This window comes from Nicotiana tomentosiformis, chromosome 2 (assembly GCF_000390325.3).
Source record: "Nicotiana tomentosiformis chromosome 2, ASM39032v3, whole genome shotgun sequence".
Classification (NCBI taxonomy): domain Eukaryota; kingdom Viridiplantae; phylum Streptophyta; class Magnoliopsida; order Solanales; family Solanaceae; genus Nicotiana; species Nicotiana tomentosiformis.
In genome coordinates, this window is record NC_090813.1 from 79,247,406 (window position 1) to 79,270,841 (window position 23,436).

The window sequence follows — 23,436 nt, forward strand, 5'->3', positions numbered from 1 at the left end:
CAAGGCATTCATACACTCTCATATTATTGATATTCACATAGAAAAACATATTGATATTCATATAGAGATTATCCATTTTTGGGCTTAGTATATTGATTCATCTTGCTTGTTCATAAAATATTTTTCACTCAGTTTGATTTGTATTTCATTCTTTATACAGTCAATACTCAATATATTTCTACTTACTTTCCGATTTGTGCCAGGTTATACCACGTATCCTTAGAACTAGGTATAAATCAACTATATCCATTTTTCGGGTAAACAGTTTGGCGCCCACCGTGGGGCTAAGGATAACAGTGGTTATTTGGTACGAATCTCTGCAAAACATACTATTTTATACTTGCTCTTAGAAGTATCTTTGATTTCAGGTTGAAAACAACGAATTCTCAATTAATGGCCCTACATATCAACAACGAAGTTGACCTTTAAGATGAGAACAACAACTTAACCCCCAGGGGTGGAAGGTCACTCGTCGATCCCGTTGGAGCTCGAGTCAAAGATCCAATAGACGTTAATTCACATGCGGCCATCGAGGCGAACCAACATTCCGACCTTGAAAATAGCATTCATGGTGGAACTCAGTTTGTAGCTCGAAATACCCAAAATGCCAAGGAAAACGGAATCAGCTTGCGTATGATTTTCTAGATGTTGCAAGCTCAACAAGTAGCAATAGCCTAGTTGCAGAGCCAAACCCAGGCACCGACCAGACTCGAGCCCAGTCCACCCCAAGAAGTCACCCACAAAACGGGGTCAGGTATAGTAAGGTCAAATGAGCAAGAATCGGGGACTAATCCCGAAATTGTTAAGATGTTCGAAGAACAGACAAAATGAATAGAGTCAGGAGAAAGGAGGATCGAAGCAAACGACAAAAAAGTGAAAACGTATAACTCTATGGTTGATCATATCCCAAGGGCACCGCCGATATTGAAGGGCTTAGATTCCAAAAAAAATTGTACAAAAGCCTTTTCCCCCGAGCACGGCTCCTAAACCAATCCCAAAGAAGTTTCGCATGCCCGAAATTCCTAAAGATAATGGAACAACCGATGCCAACGAACATGTCATCTCTTACACATGTGCCATTAAAGGGAACGATCTAGAGGACGATGAGATCGAATCTGTATTATTGAAAAAATTCGGTGAAACCCTGTCAAAGGGAGCAATGATATGGTATCATAATTTACCGTCTAACTCTATCGATTCTTTTGCTATGCTTGCAGATTCTTTCGTAAAAGTACACGCCGGAGCCATAAAGGTCGAGACCAGGAAGTCAGACCTTTCAAGGTAAGATAGAAGGATAACGAGATGCTAAGAAAGTTCGTATCTCGTTTCCAAATGGAACGAATGGATCTACTACCGGTCACTGACGATTGGGTTATACAAGCTTTCACTCAAGGACTGAACGAGCGGATCTCAATGGCTTCACGACAGTTGAAGCAGAATTTGATCGAGTACCCGGCTATTACTTGGGCCGATGTGCACAATCGATATTAATCCAAAATAAGAGTCGAAGACGACCAGTTAGGTTATGGGTCCGTTATTAAAAGGGATACCAACCGAGAACAAAGGCCGATCAGGGACCGATACCGGCCGTATAGTAGAAATCCTACAAGCTCGGTATGATAAACGGCAATCAACTACCAAGCAATTGGAACGTGTCACACCTAAAACGATACTACTGCTAAGGTACGATCCTCCCCTGTTCAATTATATTTCAAAACTAACCCTTGCATGTGTTCGACCAAAGACACGGATGGATTATTCAACTCGAAGCCTTTAGGCCAGAAAGCATGTGTTGCACTCTTTTTCCCTCAGACCGATTTTTGTCCCAAATGGGTTTTTCGGCAAGGTTTTTTAATAAGGCAACCATTTATCATGCTAACTTAGAACAATTCAACAGTATCCAAGGCCTCCTTACAAATCAACCTCGAATACTGGGGAGCATTGTCATCGAATATATCAACGATCATTATCAAGTTCAGTGCAAAGGAAGTTACTCCGTTACTTCATGACAACAGGGTCTCGACAGGAAAAATTGTAAGGGCAAAATGGTCAAACGAGCCATGCCCATGTAGTTGGCCCGAGCCCTTGCACAAAACATGAACACATGTATAAAGACTTACAAAGAAAAATTTCTTCTTTACCGATATCTTATATCCCAGAAAAATTCATCTATTTTGAGATCTATTATGCAAACAGGCTTAAGGGCTACATTACTTCGAGTTCGAGCAAGCACTCACTCGACTACTAAGCCTAAGGGCTAATCTTATTTTGAGTTCAAGTAATCACTCACTCGACTAATAATCCTACGGGCTACATTACTTCGAGTTCGAGTAAACACTCACTCGACTACTAAGCCTACGGGCTACATTACTTCGCGTTCGAGCAATCACTCACTCGATTACTAAGCCTAAGGGCTAATCTTACTTTGAGTTCGAGCAAGCACTCACTCGACTATTAAGCCTAAGGGCTACTTTTACCTCGAGTTTGAGCAATTACTCACTCGACTATTAAGCCTAAGGGCTACTCTTACTTCGAGTTTGAGCAAGCAAGCACTCGACCATAAAAGCCTATGGGCTACATTACTTCGAGTTCGAGCAAACACTCACTCGACTATTAAGCCTAAGGGCTACTCTTACTTCGAGTTCGAGCAAGCTCTCACTCGGCCATAAAGCCTACGGGCTACATCACTTCGAGTTCGAGCAAAACTCTCACTCGACCATAAAGCCTACGGGCTACATCACTTCTAGTTCGAGCAAAATTCTCAGTCGACCATAAAGCCTACGGGCTACGTTACTTCGAGTTCGAGAAAACACTCACTCGACTATTAAGCCTACAGGCCACTCTGTAACACCCTCGAAAAAAAATTCAAAGTACTTAAGTATAAGGCCTGGTAAAATTTGCAAAGAAAATAATGTTTTATGGTGCCGGACTAGGCTCGCCGCGGCTCGGACTTTTTGGGTTGAACAATGCACGAGAATGAAAAGGAAATTTTTTGGCAGAAAAATGTAATTATGCGGTCCATTATACGACCGCAGAATCACTCTACGGGCCGCATAATGGCTGCAGAAGTGAGCAAGAGATGGGCCAGTCCGGGGAAATTATGCGGTCGATTATGCGACCGCATAACTGTTTTGCGGTGCATTATGCGATCGCATAACAGTTATGCGGACCGCATAGTGACCGCATACACAGACAGATTTTAGCCAATTATGGACACCAATATGCAACCGATATGCGGTCCGCATAACCATTATACGGTCGCATATGCGACCACAGAACTTATTCCGGAGCTTTATTTTTGAGTTTTTAAAACCCGACCTACTTCGTTAAATACACGTTTTGGGCCATTTTTGAGAGATAATCTGACATTTTAGAGTGAGAGAAGGTGCCCTAGAGTGAGAAGGTGTTATCCAATAATTGTTCTTCAATTCTTGCCCAAGTTTTGGAAGATTGAGAAGGGAAATTCACTAGGCATTCATCCTAGAGGTAAGATTCTACACCATAACCCTCAATTTCGAATTTTGTGTAGAAATAGATAATAAGCAAGATAATTTCTGGGCAAGAGGGTTGTTTATTGTACATGCATGTGTTATCAAGGGGTGTAGAAAGATTGTTGAGCTAAAAATGGTAAAGGTTGGGTTGTGGGATGATGGAATCCTCCATAAAAGGATATTGAAATCTTAATGCACATCTAGTATTTGATAAAATGCTCAAATGAGCTAGAACCATGATCATCTTCCTAATTTTGGTTTAATTTGTTATATTTCTAAAATATATTGAAGTTGCTAAGAATTTCGGAACATTTAGAGTGTAAGGAAGCTCAAGTGAGGTATGTTGGCTAAACTCTTCTTTAAGAGTTGGAATTCTCATTATCCTTATGAGTTCCGAGATGTTGATTATAAATCGAGTATTCCAATCAGCTTTGTGATGAAGATATATGTTCAATTCATATTTCAAATGCTCTTATCATATTGCATTATAAATTGAGGATGTGTCCCAAACTATGGATTACGTATCCACGTGTTATAATTTCTAGTCGTGATTTATGTGAAAGGTATTATGCCAAGTTGTGTAGAGATTGTGATTGTGATACACCTCCACCCGCATATATATTGGGGTGAGGTGGCATGACCGCTTTGTATAGGAATTATGATATTGTGGGACTGCACCTCCACCCGCTTACATTGGGGTGAGGCGGTACGACCGCTTTGTGTATAGTTTTGGTATTGTTATGACACCACCACCCGCATACATTGGGGTGAGGCGGCATAGCCGCTTTGTGTAAGTTCTTAGTACTGTGGTTATATATCTACTCGCATACATTAGGGTGAGGCGGCAGGGCCGCTTGATTAGAGTTGTGGTATTGTACGTACACCTCCACCTGCATACATCGGGTGAGGCGGCGGGGCCGCTTTGTGTGAAGATGGTTACATAGGATCTCATCTTAAATCCTATAAATGTTGTTGATAGCTTTTAACAAGCTTGCTATGGTTGAGAAAGTTATCTATATTATTCTATTGCCGCACTAGTTCATCATAATTATCTTGTATTTCTAAATTCTTAAATTGGTGTTTAGTTTTCATACTAGTACTATTCGACGGTACTAACGTCCCTTTTGCCGGGGGCGCTGCATCTTTAAATGGATGTAGGTGGTTCCACAGCAGGAGACATTGATCAGTGATAACAGTACACCTTTTTCCCAGCTAACTTGGTAAGCCCCACTTCATCCCAGGATCATGTATCTTTTGATCTTTATGTATTATGGTTGAGGTATAGCCGGGGTCTTGTTGCCGGCATTATCATTGTACTCTTCTTTATCCATAGAGGCTCTGTAGACATAGTGTGGGTTGTGTATTGGTGTTGGGGAAAGACAAACTATGTTATGTTGTGATTGTATTACTTGTCCATTAACTTCGAGTTCGAGCAAACACTCACTCGACCATAAAATCCTACGGACTACATTACTTCGAGTTCTAGCAAACACTCACTCGACTATTAAGCCTAAGGGCTACTCTCACTTTGAGTTCGAGCAAGCACTCACTCGACCATAAAATCCTACGGGCTACATTAATTCGAGTTCGAGCAAACACTCACTAGACTATTAAGCCTAAGGGATACACTTACTTCGAGTTCGAGCAAGCTCTCACTCGACCATAAAGCCTACGGGATACATCACTTCAAGTTTGAGCAAAAATCTAACTCGGCCATAAAGCCTACGGGCTACATCACTTCGAGTTCGAGCAAAACTCTCACTCGACCATAAAGCCTACGGGCTACGTTACTTCGAGTTCAAGCAAATACTCACTTGACTATTAAGCCTACGGGATACTCTTACTTCAAGTTCGAGCAAGCACTCACTCGACTATTAAGCCTAAGGGCTACTTTTACTTCGAGTTCGAGCAAACACTCACTCGACTATTAAGTCTATGGGCAACATTACTTCGAGTTTGAGCAAACACTCACTGGACTATTAAGATTAAGGGATACATCACTTCGAGTTCGAGCAATCACTCACTCGACTACTAAGCCTAAGGGCTACTCCTGCTTCGAGTTCGAGCAAACACACTCGACCATTAAGCCTAAAGGCTATTTTTAATTCAAGTTCGAGCAAACGCTCACTCGGTTATAAAGACTACAAGGTCCGACTTCGATCAAATTGCCTAAGGCCTCGAACTTATGAAAACTTTCATAAGGCATGAATGAAACAAAATCTTCACAAGGCAGAGAATAAAACAGAGACAAGTCGGGAAAGGAAACGATATTTTCATATATATAAGAGTATTTACAACGTTCAATCAGGACCCTACACAAAAAATCAAAATGGAAAAAACCCTAAGTTTTCTGGTTATCTCCGGGGGCAGTCTCTTCTCCATCGGGCTCCTCCTCGCTCTCAGACGCACTCTTGCTCCCATCATCATCATCATCATCATCATCATCATCATCATCGGAAGCCAAGGCTCCGGCATCGGCTTTAAGATATTTAGCTTTTTTTATCTCTTCGGTAAGATCAAAACCTCGAGCATGGATCTCTTCGAGGGGGTTCCCTCCGAGATTGTCATTTGGCGAGTTCAGCAATCCAATATGCTCGAGTTTGAGCGGTCTCGGCTTCCTTTTTTCTTGTACTTGAGCGGCTTCAACATCGACTCGATAGACGGCCACGAATGCATCTGCCTCGGCTTTTGCTTTTTCGACTTCAGATTTTGCCTTGGCAAGTTCGGAAGCCAACCAAGCCTCGAGCTCCTATATTTTCCTTGCTTGAACCGAGCTCTTCTCCTTCATGCCTTGAAGTTCACTTTCAGCCGATGATAATTGGGCTCGAGCAGTCTCTTTTTCTGCAGCGAGGCGGTCCAAGCCTTCTTTCCACCCCAAGGTCTTCGCCCTTATCGTATCGACCTCCTCACGAAGCAGCCCGATCACCTCAAGCTTCTGCTTCAACTGTGAGATCAAATTATTAGCCACTGTTCCCGAATCGAGCCCATGCATTTTTAAGATTATCATTACATGCTCGGTCAGGTCGGTCTGATCTTGGTATGTCTTGGCCAACTCGGCTCGAATATCTTTGATCTCTTCCTCTTTCTGCTCATTAAGAAGTTTGAGGGCATTTCTCTCCTCCGAAAGCACTCGGGAGTCGGCCTCACATCGGCTCAGCTCTGCCCGAGATTTTGAAAACTCCTCTTGATGAAGAGTTAAATCCTATACGAAAAAGAGAAAAAGTTAGGCTAAAAATGGAAAAATATGACATCAACAAAGGGAATCGAGACTTACTCGATTCAGGGCTCGTTGGACCTCGAAGAAAAGACCTGTTACGTCACTCGGGCCGGCAGCATCCTCGATACCGGTAAATAAATCACGAAAGGGGTCCTCACCCTCATGGGCCCCGGCTATCTCGAGGGTCCCCAAAGCTCGGGCTTCCCGAATTTCCCCTTCGAAAAAAGCAGGGAGAGTAGGCGAGTCTCTGAATACTATTGCCCCAAGCGAGTCGCTTAGTGCGTTCTCCTCATTTCTAAGAGCTTCAGGGTCGGCCCCTTCTGATATATCCACCGATTGATCACTTCGATGGGAGGCATCCTCGATCTCCAATGACTCGGGGTCTTTGTCCGAGTCCTTTTTCGATATCCCCTCAGTTCGAGATGAAGCCTTATCAACCGCCATTGACTCAGCTGCCTTTGGGGGATTGATGGTTTTCTTCACTCGGGCCATCAGTATGGACCCGTTATTTTCTTCTTTTTCTTCTTCGTCTTCATCCCTTAGACGTCGAACAGATTCTTCGGTCAAAGGGATGATGTTCTTCCTCGGCTTACGAGCCGTCCTCGTCTTAAGTTTTGGATCTTCGGCAGTAGAGGCCCTTTTTCTCTCGTTATCCTTCGCCAGTTTCGGAACCGGGGCCGAAGTCTCTTCCTCGCCAGACGAGGGCCTCATGACTGCATCTTTTCCCAGGCCTACACACAAGAAAATTGGTTAAATATAGGAAAGACATTTTGTTCGAATCATCGAAGACATGGGAAAGAAGCTTACCATGATTTGTAGCCCTCCATTGGCCCTTTGATAAGTCGCGCCACGAGCGCTCGGCTTATGTGGAGGTCGAAGTCAAATCCCGTACCCAGCTCTTAAGGTTAGGAATAGCACCGGGCATCCACGCAACAGCTACATCACGGAAAAGGATATCGGTAAGATAGAAACAAAGGAGCAAAATAATAGGAGCTAACAATAGAAATTATACTTACGCTTCATGTTCCATTCCTCGAGAAATGACATCTTCTCGACCGGGATTAGATCGTAGATTTTCACTCGAATGAGCTACCTCGCCACTCTAATCGCGGTAAACCTAGCATAGCCAACGTCACGATTTTAGCATGACAATCAAGAATAGCATAATGGGGCGACAACCAGTCCATGCCCAAAATAATATCAATGTCTACCATGCTGAGTAATAATAGATCAGCTCTAGTCTCAAAACCACTAAGAGCAATCAAACATGACCGATACACGCGGTCCACAACAAGAGAATCTCCTACAGGAGTAGATACATAAATAGGGGAAATCAAAGAATCCCGAAATACTCCCAAATACGGGGCAAAATAAGAGGACACATAAGAATATGTAGAGCCAGGGTCAAATAATACCGATGCATCTCTATGACAGACCGGAACAATACTTGTAATGAAAGAATCAGAAGAAATTGTCTATGTACGAGCAGGAAGTGCATATTATCTGGCCTGACCTCCCCCTCTAGGGTGACCTCTACGTCCCCGACCTCCACTTCGAGCTGGTTGAGCAGATGGGGTAGCAGTTGGTGTTGTAATCATAGCTTGAGGACCCGGTGGAGCACATTGTGGCTGAATAGTCTGTGGAGGTGCACCCCTCTTAATCCTGGAGCAATCCCTCACCATGTGGCGAGTGTCGCCACACTCAAAACAAGCTCTGGGAGGGCGTGGTTGTTCTGACTGGCTCGGGCCAGGTCTGCTGGACTGGCCGCTAGGAACACTCCGTGCATGAGGCACACTAAATACTGGCGGTGCATAATAAGGCTCCTGGGGTCTAGAAGGAGCTGGAACACCGCTGGAGGCTGGAAGAGCTGAATGAACGGGGCGGCTCACATAACCCATACTATGGCGAGCTGCTAGGGCATGAGATCCCGAATAATAACCAGCCTCTCGAGACCTCTTGGCCTCCCTGTCCTCTCTATCCTGGGCAATCATGCCCTCGAATCTACTGGCAATACCCACAACATGCTGATAAGAAATATCCACAACAAAAATAAGTTTTGTTATCAAGGTCTTTAGTTATTCTTTTCGTCTGTAATTTTTATGAGTTCAAATTTATGGTTATTGCAAGAACGAGAGGGGAATTAGATAGGGTAACAGAGGGATGACGTGAAAGGGATTGAGGGTGAAAAACAAATTTTGGGTTTATTTTTTTTTGGAATTACAAAAAGACCTTCTCTATTACTCTATGGAGTACAATACATTTATTAGGGGTATTTTGGAGAAATGAATTATGCATACAATGCTAGCTTTATTGTACGTGCGTTGCACTTGTGGTTAGCGTCAATCAATAAAATATGAGTAGATGAAGAACATGTAAATCAAGTTATCAAATGCTAAGTTTTAAAAATGTCTACGTTAAGTTAATATTTTAAAATAAGAACTTTGTACAGAGAAAAATATTGGGAGTTATCATTTATTTGAATGAATACCAGAAAGAAAATTAATTAATGGCAACTAACTTAGGATATATTTTGCTTTCTAATATTTCATTTGTATTGTTTTTAACGTTTGCACTTTTAACAGTTTGACTCTTACTACTATATTATAATCTATTTTATTATAAATTTTGAAAAGAATGACTTGGATGTTTTGCAAATTAGTTAAATCAAAGACTTTTTTGGTTAATTAGGATTGTTCTTAACGTTAGAGAGATTTTTGTTGTTGATTTAAATTTTATTAATAACTCATCCCAACTTTTATATATTTAATTGTAATTATAATTTTTATCCAATAAGAATTTGACATTCAATATAATAAAAAAAATCATTCAAGATACGCGCATCGCGCGTGTATCCTATCTCAAATGAGTGTTTGAGTTATGAAATAAAAGTATAAGTTCTCGACAATAGTCATTAATATTGACATTGTATGTATAACTAACTCAATTAAGAAAAAAAACGTCTCATAGAAATCCTCAATCATTAGTTAACAAATCAACTTAAAATTTATGCCACTTTTTTAATAAATAAAGTTAACATGCTTCATTTTTAGTTTCAGTAGTACACATAGTCATTGAAAACATAAATAGTGGATAGAACTTCACACATATAGCAAACAACTAATAATCCATGAATTTCAGATAACCATAAAATCAAAGTGCCCTGAAAATGAGAAAAGACATTCAAAAAGAATACTAAAGTAAGCTAGTAAAATACAACGTAGAATGACTCAAAATTATATTTCAAAGAGTATATTTAGTTTCGATATATCATTATTCAAGTGGAATTAGTATTTAAATAGTTATAATATTCATTAACTCCATTTGTCGTTATATTTGAAAATAATTAGTTTTATAAGAATTCTAAAATTTATTTTTAAAAGATAAAATGATCGATACACATTTCGATTGGAGAACATATATTTCTTATTAATTTGAAGGGCATATCTTTGGAAAAAATATTACGAAAATTGTAGTAATTCCTGTAACATGATATTGAATTTAAAATGATTGATATATCTATTTTTTGGTAATTAACGATATTTATTATATCATTTTATTATGATTCTTCAAAAGGCCATCAATAAAAAAAAGAAAAAGGAATATATATATATATATATATATATATATATATATATATATATGTAACGACCCGACCGGTCGTTTTGAGTATTACAATCCCGTTTCTCCATTTACTTCTAAAATTGTACTTTATAGTTGTTGTGTGAATTGCCGGGGTAATTGGTTCGGGTCCAGTGAGATTTTGGAAGGAATTGGAACACTTAGTTCCAAGGTTTAAAGCTTAAGTAAAAATGAAGACCGGATGCGGACTTATGTATAAACGACCTCGGATTCGAATTTTGATGATTCCAATAGCTCCGTATGATGATTTTGGACTTAGGAGCGTATCCGAAAAATTATTTGGAGGTCCGTAGTGGAATTTGGTTTGAATTGCCGAAAGTTGAATTTTTGAGAAGTTTGACCGGGGGTTTGACTTTTTTATATCTGGGTCAGAATCCGATTCCGGAAATTTGAATAGGTTTGTAATGTGAAATGTGACTTGTGTGCAAAATTTGAGCTCAATCGGACATGATTTGATAGGTTTCGGCGTCGTTTGTAGTATTTAAAAATTTAGAAATTTATTAGGCTTGAATCCGTGTGTAGTTGGTATTTTTAAGGTTGTTAAATATGATTTGAGGCCTAGAGTAGGTCCGTGTTATGTTATGGAACTTGTTGGTATGTTCGGACGGGGACCCAAGGGCCTCAAGTGAGTTTCGAATGGTTAACAAGTTGATTTTTGAATTTGGAAGATTGCTGGAACTGAAGCCTTCTGGTGTAATTGCACCTGCGGAAAAGTAGCCGCGGGTTTGAGCTCGCAAGTGCGAGTAGGGGTGCGCTAAAGCGAGATGCGCAGGTGCGGAAGGTGCTTCGCAGGTGCGGAATCGCATCTGCGCGAGAAGGAGCGCAGATGCGGGCAGAGGGCTGTGAGGCATTGGTCGCAGGTGCGAGGGAAAATTCTGCACCTGCGTGAGTGCAGATGCGGACGGATGCGCGCAGAAACGGAAACTGGGCAGGCGAGCGGAGTCCTCAAATGCGACGTTTTGCTCACACAAGCGGATGTGCAGGTGCGCAAATCTTGTCCGCAGATGCTGAAATCGCTGGGGCAGAACCTTAAATTCGAGGGTTCGACATTTTCACCCATTTTTCGGATTTTGGAGCTCGGGTTAGGTGATTTTGGAGAGGATATTTTTCACACAACTTGGGGTAAGTGTTCTTAACTCCCTTGTGATTATATTCCATGAATTAATCTTCATTGTTTGGTGTAAGATTATTGAATCTTCAAGAGAAATAGAAGAAAATTTCTATAATGTCACAAAATAAATTTTTTAACTTTGAATACCGATTTGGAGTCGGATTTGAGTAAAATTAGTATAGTTAAACTTGTAGTTGTATGGGTTATCGTATTTTGTGAGTTTCGTCGGATTTCGAGATGTGGGCCCCACGGGTATTTTTGGGACGTAGTTTCGGATTTTTGTGGAAAATATTAACATTTTGATATGGAATTAATTCCTATAGTGGACTGAATCAAATTAATTGTTACTAGATTCGAGTCATTCGGGAGTTGATATGCGCATAATGAGATTTCTGGAGCATTGTTTAGCTTGCTCGACATTGGAATCGGCTTGTTCGAGGTAAGTAACTCTTCTAATCTTGGAGTTTAGGGTATGAACCCTGAATATATGCATTTTGTGAATTGTTGGAAGGTGACACACATGCTAGGTGACGGGCATATGGGTGTGCACTATAGAGATTGTGACATAATTGTTTTTGTGAAATTTTATAGTTAAATAATTTTGGCATTTTTCATGCGGTTTTATGTGTTAAAGAAATTGAGCTGAATTATTGTGTTAAATTGAAAATTCATACTCAGTCATATTCAACCTACGGCTAGGTTTGTTACTTACTCAGTACATGGGGTCGGTTGTACTGATACTACACTTCTGCACATTGCGTGCAGATGTTGGCTGTTGTTGTTGCTGTGCTCGATGGTTGTGAGACTTGAAGATGTACCTGCGTTTCTGTTGTAGCTGCCTCTTTTTCAGGGTAGCCTTAGATTTATAAAAGCTCTGTTGATGTATTATTCAAACAGACTATGTATTTATTTCATTTCTGCTTTTGTATACTCTATTCTTAGAAGCTCATGATTTGTACTACCAGTTCTTGGGGATTGTACAAGATTAAGACCTTTATTCACTTAAATTACTTTAATAATTATTATTGAAATTGGATAGTAGGTAATTGGCTTACCTAACAATATGGGTTAGGTGCCATCACAACTAGTTGAAGTTGGTCATATAGTTTTTAGAAGAAACTAGTTCACACGTAAAATATTTGAACACATATATTTTATATTAATTTGAAGGGCATATCCTTTGAGGTAATCTTACAAAAATTGTAGTTATTTTTGTGACATAATATTAAATCTAACATGATCGAAATCATTATATATTTTTATTATAATTCTTCAAACAGTCATCAAATTAACACTAATTAAAAAAATTATATCTTTCATTTAGAGCTATTGGAATTAACCGCTAGTTCATATAGTGTAATGACCTGGCTGGTCGTTTTGAGAATTTAAGTCTCGTTCGGCGGCATAAGGCCCTGGGCAGCTTCATATTATGTGTATCGACTTGCGTGCATGGTTGAATTCAATTACCGAGTGATTCAGAGTGATTTGGGATACTTAGTCCCAAAAATAGAAGCTTAAGTCTTAGGATTATGACCGTAGTCGGAACTATGTGAAGACGACTCCGGAATGGAGTTCCGTCGATTCCATTAGCCCCGTTGGGTGATTTTGGACTTAGGAGCATGTCCGGACTGTAAATCCGAGGTCTGTAGCTGATTTAGGCTTGAAATGACAAAGGTCAATCGGGGTCGGAATGCGATTCCAAGAGTTGGAACAGCTCCGTTATGTTATTTGGGACTTGCCTGCAAAATTTGACGTTATTCCAGGTTGATTTGATAGGTTTCGGCACGGGTTTTAGAAGTTGAAAGATTTGAAATTTATAAGTTTGATTCATGGTGCGACTCGTAGTTTCGACGTTGTTTGATGTAATTTGAGGGCTCCACTAAGTTCGTATGGTGTATTAGGATTGGTTGGTATGTTAGGTTGAAGTCCCGGGGGGCCTCGGGTGAGTTTCGGGTACTTAACGGATTAAAAGTTTGATTTGTGTTACTGCTAAGTCTTCAGGCTTCTGGTGTTTTCGCACCTGCGAAGAAGAGATCGCAGGTGTGAGAAACACACATACAGAGAGGCAAGCGCAGAAGCGGAAAGGTGGAGGAGTGCCAGGGGTCGCAGGTGCAAGGAAAATGCCGCATCTGCAAAGCCTGCAGATGCGAAGGTTGAGGCGCAGGTGCGAGAAAAGCTGGACTCGACAGTCTCCGCAGGTGCGGAGAAATTGTGCGCATCAGCGGCTCCGCAGAAGCAAATTTTGCGCCGCAGAAGCGAGAGGAAGCGCGAGTGAGGTTGGACATGCGCACTTGCGGTCGCGCAGATGCGGCTAATTATGCGCAGGTGCGGTCACGCCTGGGCAGAAAAGAGAAATCCGAGGGTTTGGTTTCATTCTTCGTTTTTGGACTTGAGAGCTCGGAATTTGGTGATATTTCGAGGGATTTTTAGAGGAAACTTTGGGGTAATGATTCCTAACTCGGTTTTGGTTGTATTTCATTAATCTATAGTTATTTTCTCCATTTAGTTTCAGATTTTTGGGGTTGAAATTGGGAAAAATTGGAAGAACTTATTCAATAAAGATTTCGAGTTTTGAAAGGGGATTTGTGGTCGGATTTGAGTAATTCTTATATGGTTGGACTCGTGAGTGAATGGGTGTTCATATTTTATAATTTTTACCCGATTCCGAGACGTGGGCCCGAGTCTACTTTTTAGGGCAAATTTTAGAATTTTTGTTAGAATATTGATTTCATTAATTAGATGAGTCTATTATCATTGTATTCATGATATGCAATTGTGTTTAGTTAGAATTGGACCATTCGGAGTCGGATAATTGAGGAAAGGACATTCTTACATACTGTTTGAGCTTGGTCGAGGTAAGTATATGGTCTAACCTTGTGTGGGGAATTTTCCCCTTAGGAATTGCGTCTTCTATGTTGATTGTAGCCCGTGTGCACGAGGTGACGAGTGCGTGCACGGACTTATTTGTGGAAAGTTGGCCTTTTAGGATTCTTAGGTCCTTGTATTCATTGAATATGCAGTTGTTCTTGTTATGATTATATACCTATATTTCTAGATTCACATCTACCTTCTTAATTAAAATAAATTACTTCATGATCCACTATTATCGTTACTTGATTCATATGTGCCTTGATTAAAACTGTTATCTCTTTTATAGCAATGCTATCTTTTCATAACTGCTTATCTTTATTTGGAATTTATATTATTTCATTCTATAATTTATTCAGTCTTAATTGAGGTTATGATTATCTTTCCGCTGCTTATCCTTAATTAAATTGTTGAAAATCCTTAGTAATTTCTCAACCTTAAAAGGAGTTTTAGATATCCTATATCTTAGTTGACTTATTTTATTTGGAATTATTTGACTCGTGTTAGTTTTCCTGGAATTGTATATTGTGGGATCGTTGATACACATTAGTTTCCCTTTGTTGAGTTGTTCTCTTTACGCCTAGCATTCTTTACTGTGATTATTCCTTGTGATTTGGTCCCATATTTTTTATGTGATTTAAAAGTTCTTGAGTTGATTTACCTGTCGTACTTCGTATTATTGCCATTGTTGTTGTTGTAATTGTTGTGGTGATGCATGAGGTTTCTGCCATGCGGTTGTTATTATTGTGATGCACGAGGTTTCTGTTGTGCGGTTGTTGTTATGGGGTTGCACGAGGTTTCTGCCGTACTATTATTACTATTGATATTTGTACATGCGGCGTGACAAGGTGGGATATATATATGTGTGGGTTGCGCATGTGGCGAGACAAGGTGGGAACATTATTATGTACGTGTGGCGAGACAAGGCGGGTATTTATGTTACTATTTCACACGTGGCGAGACAAGGTGGGTTGTGTAAGGGATTAATTTGTGATGATTTATGGCCTGGGGGCATTCTTGTTGTTGATATTTGTGTAGTGGTATACGTATATGTGTGAGCTTTATCTTGTGAAAGCTGTGAAAAAATATTCTACATGTTGTTCGTTCTTCCATCCAGCCTCGGTCCTTGTCCTTGTCTATGCTCGAGAACAGCACTTTGTTAGCCAGACGCTGGAGTTTTATTAACCCACCTCGATAGAGGCGGGGCAGTACAATCTGATGAGGTGGTCGAGGGTGAAAGGCATCCCCTAGATTTTGTTCACGAAGAAGCAGATCAAAATAACAATCCTCCAAAAAGAAGGATGGATTTGGCCTAGGGTTGTTCGGTATTGACGGCAAAAATTGATGACAACAGGGTCGAGCGAACCCAACGTAAAAGGGTAAGTATACACGCTTAAAAACCATTTCACATGGGTAGTAATATCTTCTTCGGGAGCCGGGATTATCACTTCTTTGTTCTCCCAGTTGCAATCTTTCCTTAACTTTTCAAGATGTCCCTCAGTTATCGAGCACATATACCTCGATACTGGCTCGCATCGACCGGGAACCGGCGAAGCTTTGTTGATCTTAAAATCGGAGGTAAGAACACACACCCCGAGAACACACTCCTCAAGTCGTGGCTCTACCGGTGTTTTGTCGCCGGCGGGCCGCGAAGAAGAAGCTTTTTCTTTTTGGGGAACGGTTTTTGACGTTTTCACCATTTAGATGTAAAGATTGAAAACAGAAAGAGACGACAAAGATTTGGTGTTTTGAAGAGAGATTTTGTAAGTGAGAATCACATATTCACAGATGAAGAACTAAGAAGATGCAATAAGAACTTAGTATATTTGGTGATTGGATATCTGAAAGTAAAAAATGGTGAAGAGAAGAGTTATTTATAGAATTAGTAATGACGGTTCAATATCAGCAGCGGCCGACCATCTTCTAACACTCATTTAAAGCCTTGGTAACTGAACCGACGGGACAACTATCACATACGTCATGATCGGGTTCGATGCAAACGTCAGTTTAAATCTAGTCATACCGTTGGAAAATTATGTCGTTTCTCGCCATATTCTTCTCGAGAAACGAGGGGACTATCTGTATACGGTCAAAATCGGTTTTGACCTTCGTATGACTAGTCAAGATTGGAACATAATGGACCGAAGATCATCTTCATAATATCGGGATGAGATCCAAAACCAGGTTACCGAGCTCAAATTTTTGGGACCGATCGAATGCCGAACTCGAGTCCAAATCGAACTATGATGTGAGGTGGTGTTATCGAGCCTAAGAGCCATAGACCGACCATTATCGAACCTCGAGTTAATAGCGAGCTCTAAATCTGGAAATCGACCAATACCAAATCCGATCAAGATCGAGCCAAGAGACAAGAGTCGTTACGACCGCACTGAGGGAAAGAATCTCGGCGAAAATTAGGGAAAAGCTAATCTTATCATGGGTTTCCCACTATGTATTTTTAATTATATCCAAAGTATGATCCTTCTACTATAAGGGGGATGGCTATTATTTCTGTAAGGCATCCCGACATCAAGGCATTCATACACTCTCATATTATTGATATTCATAGAGAAAAACATACTGATATTCATATAGAGATTATCCCTTTTTGGGTTTAGTACATTGATTCATCTTGCTTGTTCATAAAGCATTTTTCACTAAGTTTGGTTAGTATTTCATTCTTTATACAGTCAATACTCAATATATTTCTATTTACTTTTCGATTTGTGCCAAGTTATACCACATATCCTTAGAACTACGTATAAATTCAACTCTATCCGTTTTTCGGGTAAACAAAAAGAGAATTCCTTAGACTACAAACTCAATAGAGAATTGAATTTCAAGTAAGTAATCCTTTGTCTCCTAAAAACAAGGCTGTAAAGCTGAAACAGACCAGAAAGCAAACAAAACATAACAGTTTCGCTAAGTAAATGATCCTTTCACGTAATATAACTCGCCACAATTCCTATAGCCTCTTTTCAAGTTTCTGCTCACAAAAGCCTAACTCCAATTTACCGTTTTCTAGTCATTTCTATTTTCGGTTTTGATACAAACGGAATTTCGTTCAAAGGTGGCATTACTAAAATAACGGAAGAAGGAAATAGGCGTGGTTTAGATTCTTGTTTGATGACTTTTCACTTTTTCAAAAATCGAACATGTTCTCTTATGCAAATCTTCCTTTGTCACAACACTTTAATTACACAAAGCAGTGTTTTAGGGAAGAGTTTTATGGTTAAAATGTCAAAATTTGAAACTCACGTACACGTTCGAATCATTGAAGCCACTGTTATTTGATTAGGCAAATCTTGATTTTAGAAAAAGAACTTCTTATAGGGCACTTAAAGAGCATGAAACCTTAGTTTAATTATGTTCAGTTATTTAAATTAAAAGGTCTCATTTGATTCAATTCATGAACCCACACTGAGTGTACTACATATTATTTTTATATGATAGTATAACTAGATAATAATAACAATAATAAAGAAATTGGGGGTGTATAAGGCATATAACAAAAAGGATTCCTCATTCATAAATTCACAAAAGAAAAAGGAAGCAGGAACAGTTTGCTTCTTTCAACAAGCGGATTTTGGTTTCTTGTTTAACAACCTAATTCAAGTTGTGTAGATGGTTCAATCACCATTCAATAAAAGTAGGAAATCAAAAAGAAGTTCTAGAAATGAAAGTGCGTTTACTCCTTTTTACCCTTTCAAAGATGGGGAAGGATTCTTGATCAAGTCCAAGTTGGTTTACCCATGTTTTTGTATTTAATTAAAAAACAAAGCAAAAGCAGTGGTGGGGAACCAAAGTGGCCTAGTGGACAATGACAAAAGAGTTGTCTATTTGGATAAGATTCAGATGAAACACCTCAACTGCTGCACATGAATGGTAAGCCCTTTTGTAAGTTGCAACAATTTTGGCCATTATTTCCAAAAGGTCACTTACACATGGACCAATTGACCATACTATTCTAGTGAAGTTGTGGCCGACTAGGAGAATGTGTTTTTCCTCAATCTTTCGCTTTCGGATCTTTGATAATGCCATTTTGTATACTTAAAGAATTTGAGCGGCTCAAAATTGACGCTTTCATATTCAACCTACTTTCTTTCACTTGATTGGGTCATTCCTGAAATATAAACACTTGACCTAAAATATTTGATAGGTTTAAATATTAGAGTTTAATTCATGACTCGGAAATTTCTACTTTTGTTTATGTTTCTTGGACGGCGGGATTAAATTTTTCATTGTCAAAACTTTTGGTTTTGCTGTTCGGCTTTTGAGTTCTAAATCAGCCCCTCCAAAAAAAACATGAAAAGAAATTTGAAATTATTCTTGGGGATGAAATCGATGTTTAGATAATTTGTTTTGATTTGATTTGAGAATAGGTTGACAGAAAACAAGTCAAATTTCCTCTCCCTTCACCACCCCTCAACGTACATACAGTTATTTGAAACTGATAGCTCCATCCAGCTCCAAGAATGGATGGGGTAGTTGCCTAAAATATAAGTGACTAAACGAACAATGAAAAGCATCAGCTACCGCTGGAGGAGTGAGTTTCAATCAATTTTCAAATGAAATAGAACCCTTGTGAAATGGAAATGCTATAATATGTTACAGAAGTTGCTTTTGCAGAGCTGTAGTTGAACAAACACAAAGAAAGAAAATACTAAGTTTTCCTTGTAGAAGACAGTAAACCAAATTATACTACAACATAACAAAGCCACTTTAATGTGCGAACTGGCACACTGCAGGTTATGTCTTCATGGCAGGTCTCACCAGGCCCAACCCGCTTCCACTCCCCAAGTGTTTGAAGTCTTTTGCTTCAAGATTATCTCCATGGCCAGCAAACCCGGTTCCTCCCTTTTCCACATTCACCAGATTTCTATCTTTACATGGTTTGTCACAGACCACGCAAACCTTGTCTACAGCCACAAATTTCTCTGCACATTTCTTGCAGAAGACATGTCCACAAGTATTAAGTGCTACAAGTGATAAAGTATTGGTTAGCGTGACCTTGCAACTGGGACATATGAAACTCTTGTCAAGAGACTTGGTTTTCTTCTGTGCACTGGTATCTTCAGTAAAGTGAATAGGGAAAAGGTTTTTCATCTTAAGTTTTTCGTTCCCTTCAGGACAAACTGTGCTTGTGGATGGGGCATCCACTTTAGCAGGTGCATCTGGTGTTGCAGAGGGCAGCCAAAATGCTTTCATGGTTCTAAGTGCTTCCTCCTCATAAGAAGTGGTCTTCACGCTGTTGGCCCCATGGAATCCATTCTTGTCTCTGTTGTAGTTCTTATCGTTGTACTGGGGCACTGGACCATGATTCTGTTGATCAAATGCCTCAAGCTCCCTGGCTTTCTGCAGCATCAACCCCTCCTCTTCATCTTCTTTTTCTTGCTTCTGCTGAGCAGCGTGAGCAGCCAACTTTCTGCAAGACAAAGTAACAGCTTCTCAAATGAAATTTTCCAAAGGATGATTCTGAGATTACACACAAGTATGTTCCCACCCCACACCCCTTTCACTCCTCACTGCCCTTTTTTCATCAGAGAAGTGCAGGTTGAAAAAAGATCTGCAGATGTATTAGTCAATGTTATCCCTTCTAGGTGGAATGTGGACAACTGTTTTGTTAGTAGAAGCAACTAGTAACAGACATTGCAACTCAAGATCATGTAACTATATCCTTCGAACAGGTTGCTGTGTTCATTTGAAAGGGATTCCAAACAAGTATTCCACTATTCCGTACGAAGACTTCTTTATTAGCTAGTTTATCTAGTACTCCCTTATCCCACCACCACCAAGTTATGGGACACAATTTAATTGGACTTGGAGACCAGAAATAATTTTGACTAGCATATTATCATCGAAATAATAGAAGGCAAACATTAAGGTGGCTCGTGAAAAATTTCAGTGTTATCCTCTTTTTCTTTCACTTGCATATTAGTATCGGACTGAAATGAGCTTAAATGGAGTGACATGGATAGTAAGGATTCACATTATCATACAGCATCTCCAATTTGCTTGGGATTGAGGCATAGTTGTTGTACTTGCATTTTGGTATAGTGGTAATAGTAAAGAATAGCATTAAAGAAGCTGCTGAAAAATAATAGTACCCTTCTTAAAACTAACCATGTCATCAAATTATTGTAATTTGCAAGTGCGAGAGACTCTAGTTTATATCAATAACTAAACAACAATAGTTTGTGTCAACGATGCACTATTATATATCTTGCAAATCAGCACCCTGTCCAAATGATATGGGTACATTTGCAACTAAACCAAAAATCCCTTAATTGATATGGCATGTACTAAGTCAATTCCACAACCACAACATAGACTAACATATCCAGAGGCGATATTCAATAATCCACATTTAAACATGATGGGTTTAATCTTTATGTTCTTATCACCAAACACATTGTAACATTAACATTATGGATTCAAAATATAATATTTATTGAAATTTTAGTTTTCACATATATCCAAGCTCAGTGTCAAATATGCTGGGTTTAGTCGAAGCCATACGTTATTATCTACATCCACCACTGAACATATCAAACAGATTGTCTTCAAGATACACTGCACCATAAGCATTATCCTACAACCTCAGACATCAAACAATTAGCAAATCCTAACTAGAACTACATTAAGGACAAAAAAAGAGGAGCCTCTTAACCAATGAGATATTATCTGTTTTGGTGTCAAATGGATGAAAGCACTAGCTATGGCCCTCGTAGTTGCTAATTCTGAGATATACTGCAGTATCCTCCTCAAACTACTAGTCTCCCAGCACTATAAAGCCATCTCAAAGTTCCTATTACCAATCTACTAAGAAAATTTAACTTAAAGCCAACCTCCACAAATCACTCCTCAATTAAAAACCACACATATTGTCAGTTTATCTTAACTGAAATAGCATTCACAAGCAGAATTTTACAAACCTGGACACAAAATTGAGAAATACTACAAAGTAAATGAGATCACCTAAGCTAGCCATAGAAATTAAGTCAGGGTAAACCAAGACATATTTCATAGCACACACACCATAAGAATAAAAAAACAAGGCAATTCAAATTAAAAATTATATTTTTCAAATCTACAAAAATAGGCACCTTTGGATATCCTTTTTCTGGGATAAAAGGCATTCTAGAATGCACTCTTTGCAAAAGACGTGTCCTTTCTGACAACACAAAGGATCGATATAGGGTTTTAAGCAAAGGCAACAAGCATCGAACGGCTTAATTGAGTCTTTGCCCAGCCTCTCCTTCTGCGTTCCGTACCCTAACTTTCTCTTCTCATCGTATGTGAAGAAGGCGAGATCGTTGTTGTTCTTCGAATGTCTCTGCGGCATCTCTCTAAATCCTAATGTGATTCAGCTGAATTTGGGGGACGATTTTTGCGAATTGGGGGAGAGAACGAACAAAACCCTGTGCAGGAAGATCTACGATGAAACTGGATTATCCAAATTCTAATCGGGTCAGTTTCTGACTTTCGTCGGTTTTCCTAGGGGTTTATAGCGTGACTGGCGGTGACAAAATGCTGGTACACGTGGCTTCTCGTTTTCCTTCTTTTATTAGGAGAATAATCCGTTTCCTCGTCTCTTTATGTCTTTATGCAAAATCCCTTTTTCTTTTCTATTTCAATAACATTTGGTTATGTTATAAAATAAATGCTGCAAAGTAAATAAATCGAAGACAGATATAGAGAGATTGATATATTATTCAAATTTTCAAACTTATATATATAATGAACTAAAAACTCCTTTATTTATAGAAGAAATGAAGCAGCTGCATGACTTTTTTAGCTGCTTGTGAGCTGTCTGCATGAGCTGTTTGCAACCTGCCTGCATCAGCTGCTTGTAGATAAATGGACATCCACAATATAATTATTTTCATAACACTCCCCCTTGGATGTTCATTAAAAGGTATTGTGCCTCATTAAAACCTTACTAGGAAAAATTCAGTGGAAAAAATCCTAGTGAAGGAAAAAAAGTACACATATTTAGTAATACGCATTTCTAACTGCCTCATTAAAAACCTTATAAGGAAAACCACGTGGGGAAAAACCTTAGTAAGGAAAAAAAGAGTACATCGCGTATTTTACTCCCCCTGATAAAAACCTTGTTTCAAATATTTGAGTCCCTGCATTCCAATCTTGTATACCATCTTCTCAAAAGTTGAAATTGGCAAAGATTTAGTGAATAAATCTGCCGGATTGTCACTTGAACGGATTTGTTGCACACCAACGTAACCATTTTTCTATATTTTTCTCGAATAAAATGAATTATTGATCTTAACCATACGCATCCCTACTTGCTTCACGAATAGCTATTATTCCAGCATGATTTGAAGAAGTAGCAACAATAGATTGCTTTGTGGAGCGCCATGATATGATAGTACTTCCACATGTAAACACGTACCCGATTTGAGATCTAGCTTTATGGGGATCAGATAAATAACCTGCATCTGCATAACCAACAAGATTTGCACTATCTTTGTTAGCATAAAACAAACCCATATCAAGAGTTTCCTTTAAATATCGCAATATATGTTTAACCCCGTTCCAATGTCTCCGTGTAGGAGAAGAATTATATCTTGCTAGCAAATTAACAGAAAATGTTATGTAAGGCCTTGTAGCATTAGCAAGATACATTAGTGCACCAATTACACTGAGATAGGGTACTTCGGGACCATGGAGTTCCTCATCCTCTTCTGGAGGACGGAACAAATTTGTATTCACTTCAAGTGATCGAACAACCATTGGTGTACTCAATAGGTGCGCTTTGTCCATGTAAAAGCATTTTAAGACCCTTTCTGTATATGCAGATTGATAGATAAAGATCTCGTCTGCTAAATGTTCAATTTGCAGACCAAGACAAAGTTTTGTCTTTCCAAGATCTTTCATCTCAAACTCTTTCTTAAGATATTCAATTGCCTTTTGGAGCTCTTCTGGAGTTCCAACAAGATTTATGTCATCAACATAAACAGCAAGTATAACAAATTCTGAAGCCATTTTCTTTATAAAAATATATGGACAAATAACATCATTTATGTAACCCCTTTTCAGCAAATATTCACTGAGGCGATTATACCACTTGCGCTCAGATTACTTTAAAC

General features: G+C 39.3%; 1 protein-coding gene across 1 annotated transcript; it reads right to left on the minus strand.

Annotated features, from left to right (window-relative positions):
* Positions 1-18,877: 18,877 nt before the first annotated feature.
* LOC104088489 (E3 ubiquitin-protein ligase CSU1) lies at positions 18,878-21,864 on the minus strand. Its single transcript, XM_009593161.4, has 2 exons — positions 21,433-21,864; positions 18,878-19,751 (listed from the first exon to the last, which is right to left on the minus strand). The coding sequence occupies exons 1-2, from the start codon at positions 21,669-21,671 to the stop codon at positions 19,076-19,078; spliced, it is 915 nt and encodes a 304-aa protein (XP_009591456.1). The 5' UTR covers positions 21,672-21,864; the 3' UTR covers positions 18,878-19,075.
* Between the last annotated feature and the right edge of the window lie 1,572 nt (positions 21,865-23,436).

Excerpts from the sequence above, each read along its gene's own strand:
- LOC104088489 (XM_009593161.4), bottom strand. The coding sequence starts at position 21,671 with ATGCCGCAGAGACATTCGAAGAACAACAACGATCTCGCCTTCTTCACA. Across the intron at positions 19,752-21,432 it reads CAGAAAAAGGATATCCAAAG|AAAGTTGGCTGCTCACGCTG; the intron begins GTGCCTATTTTT and ends TTTGTCTTGCAG.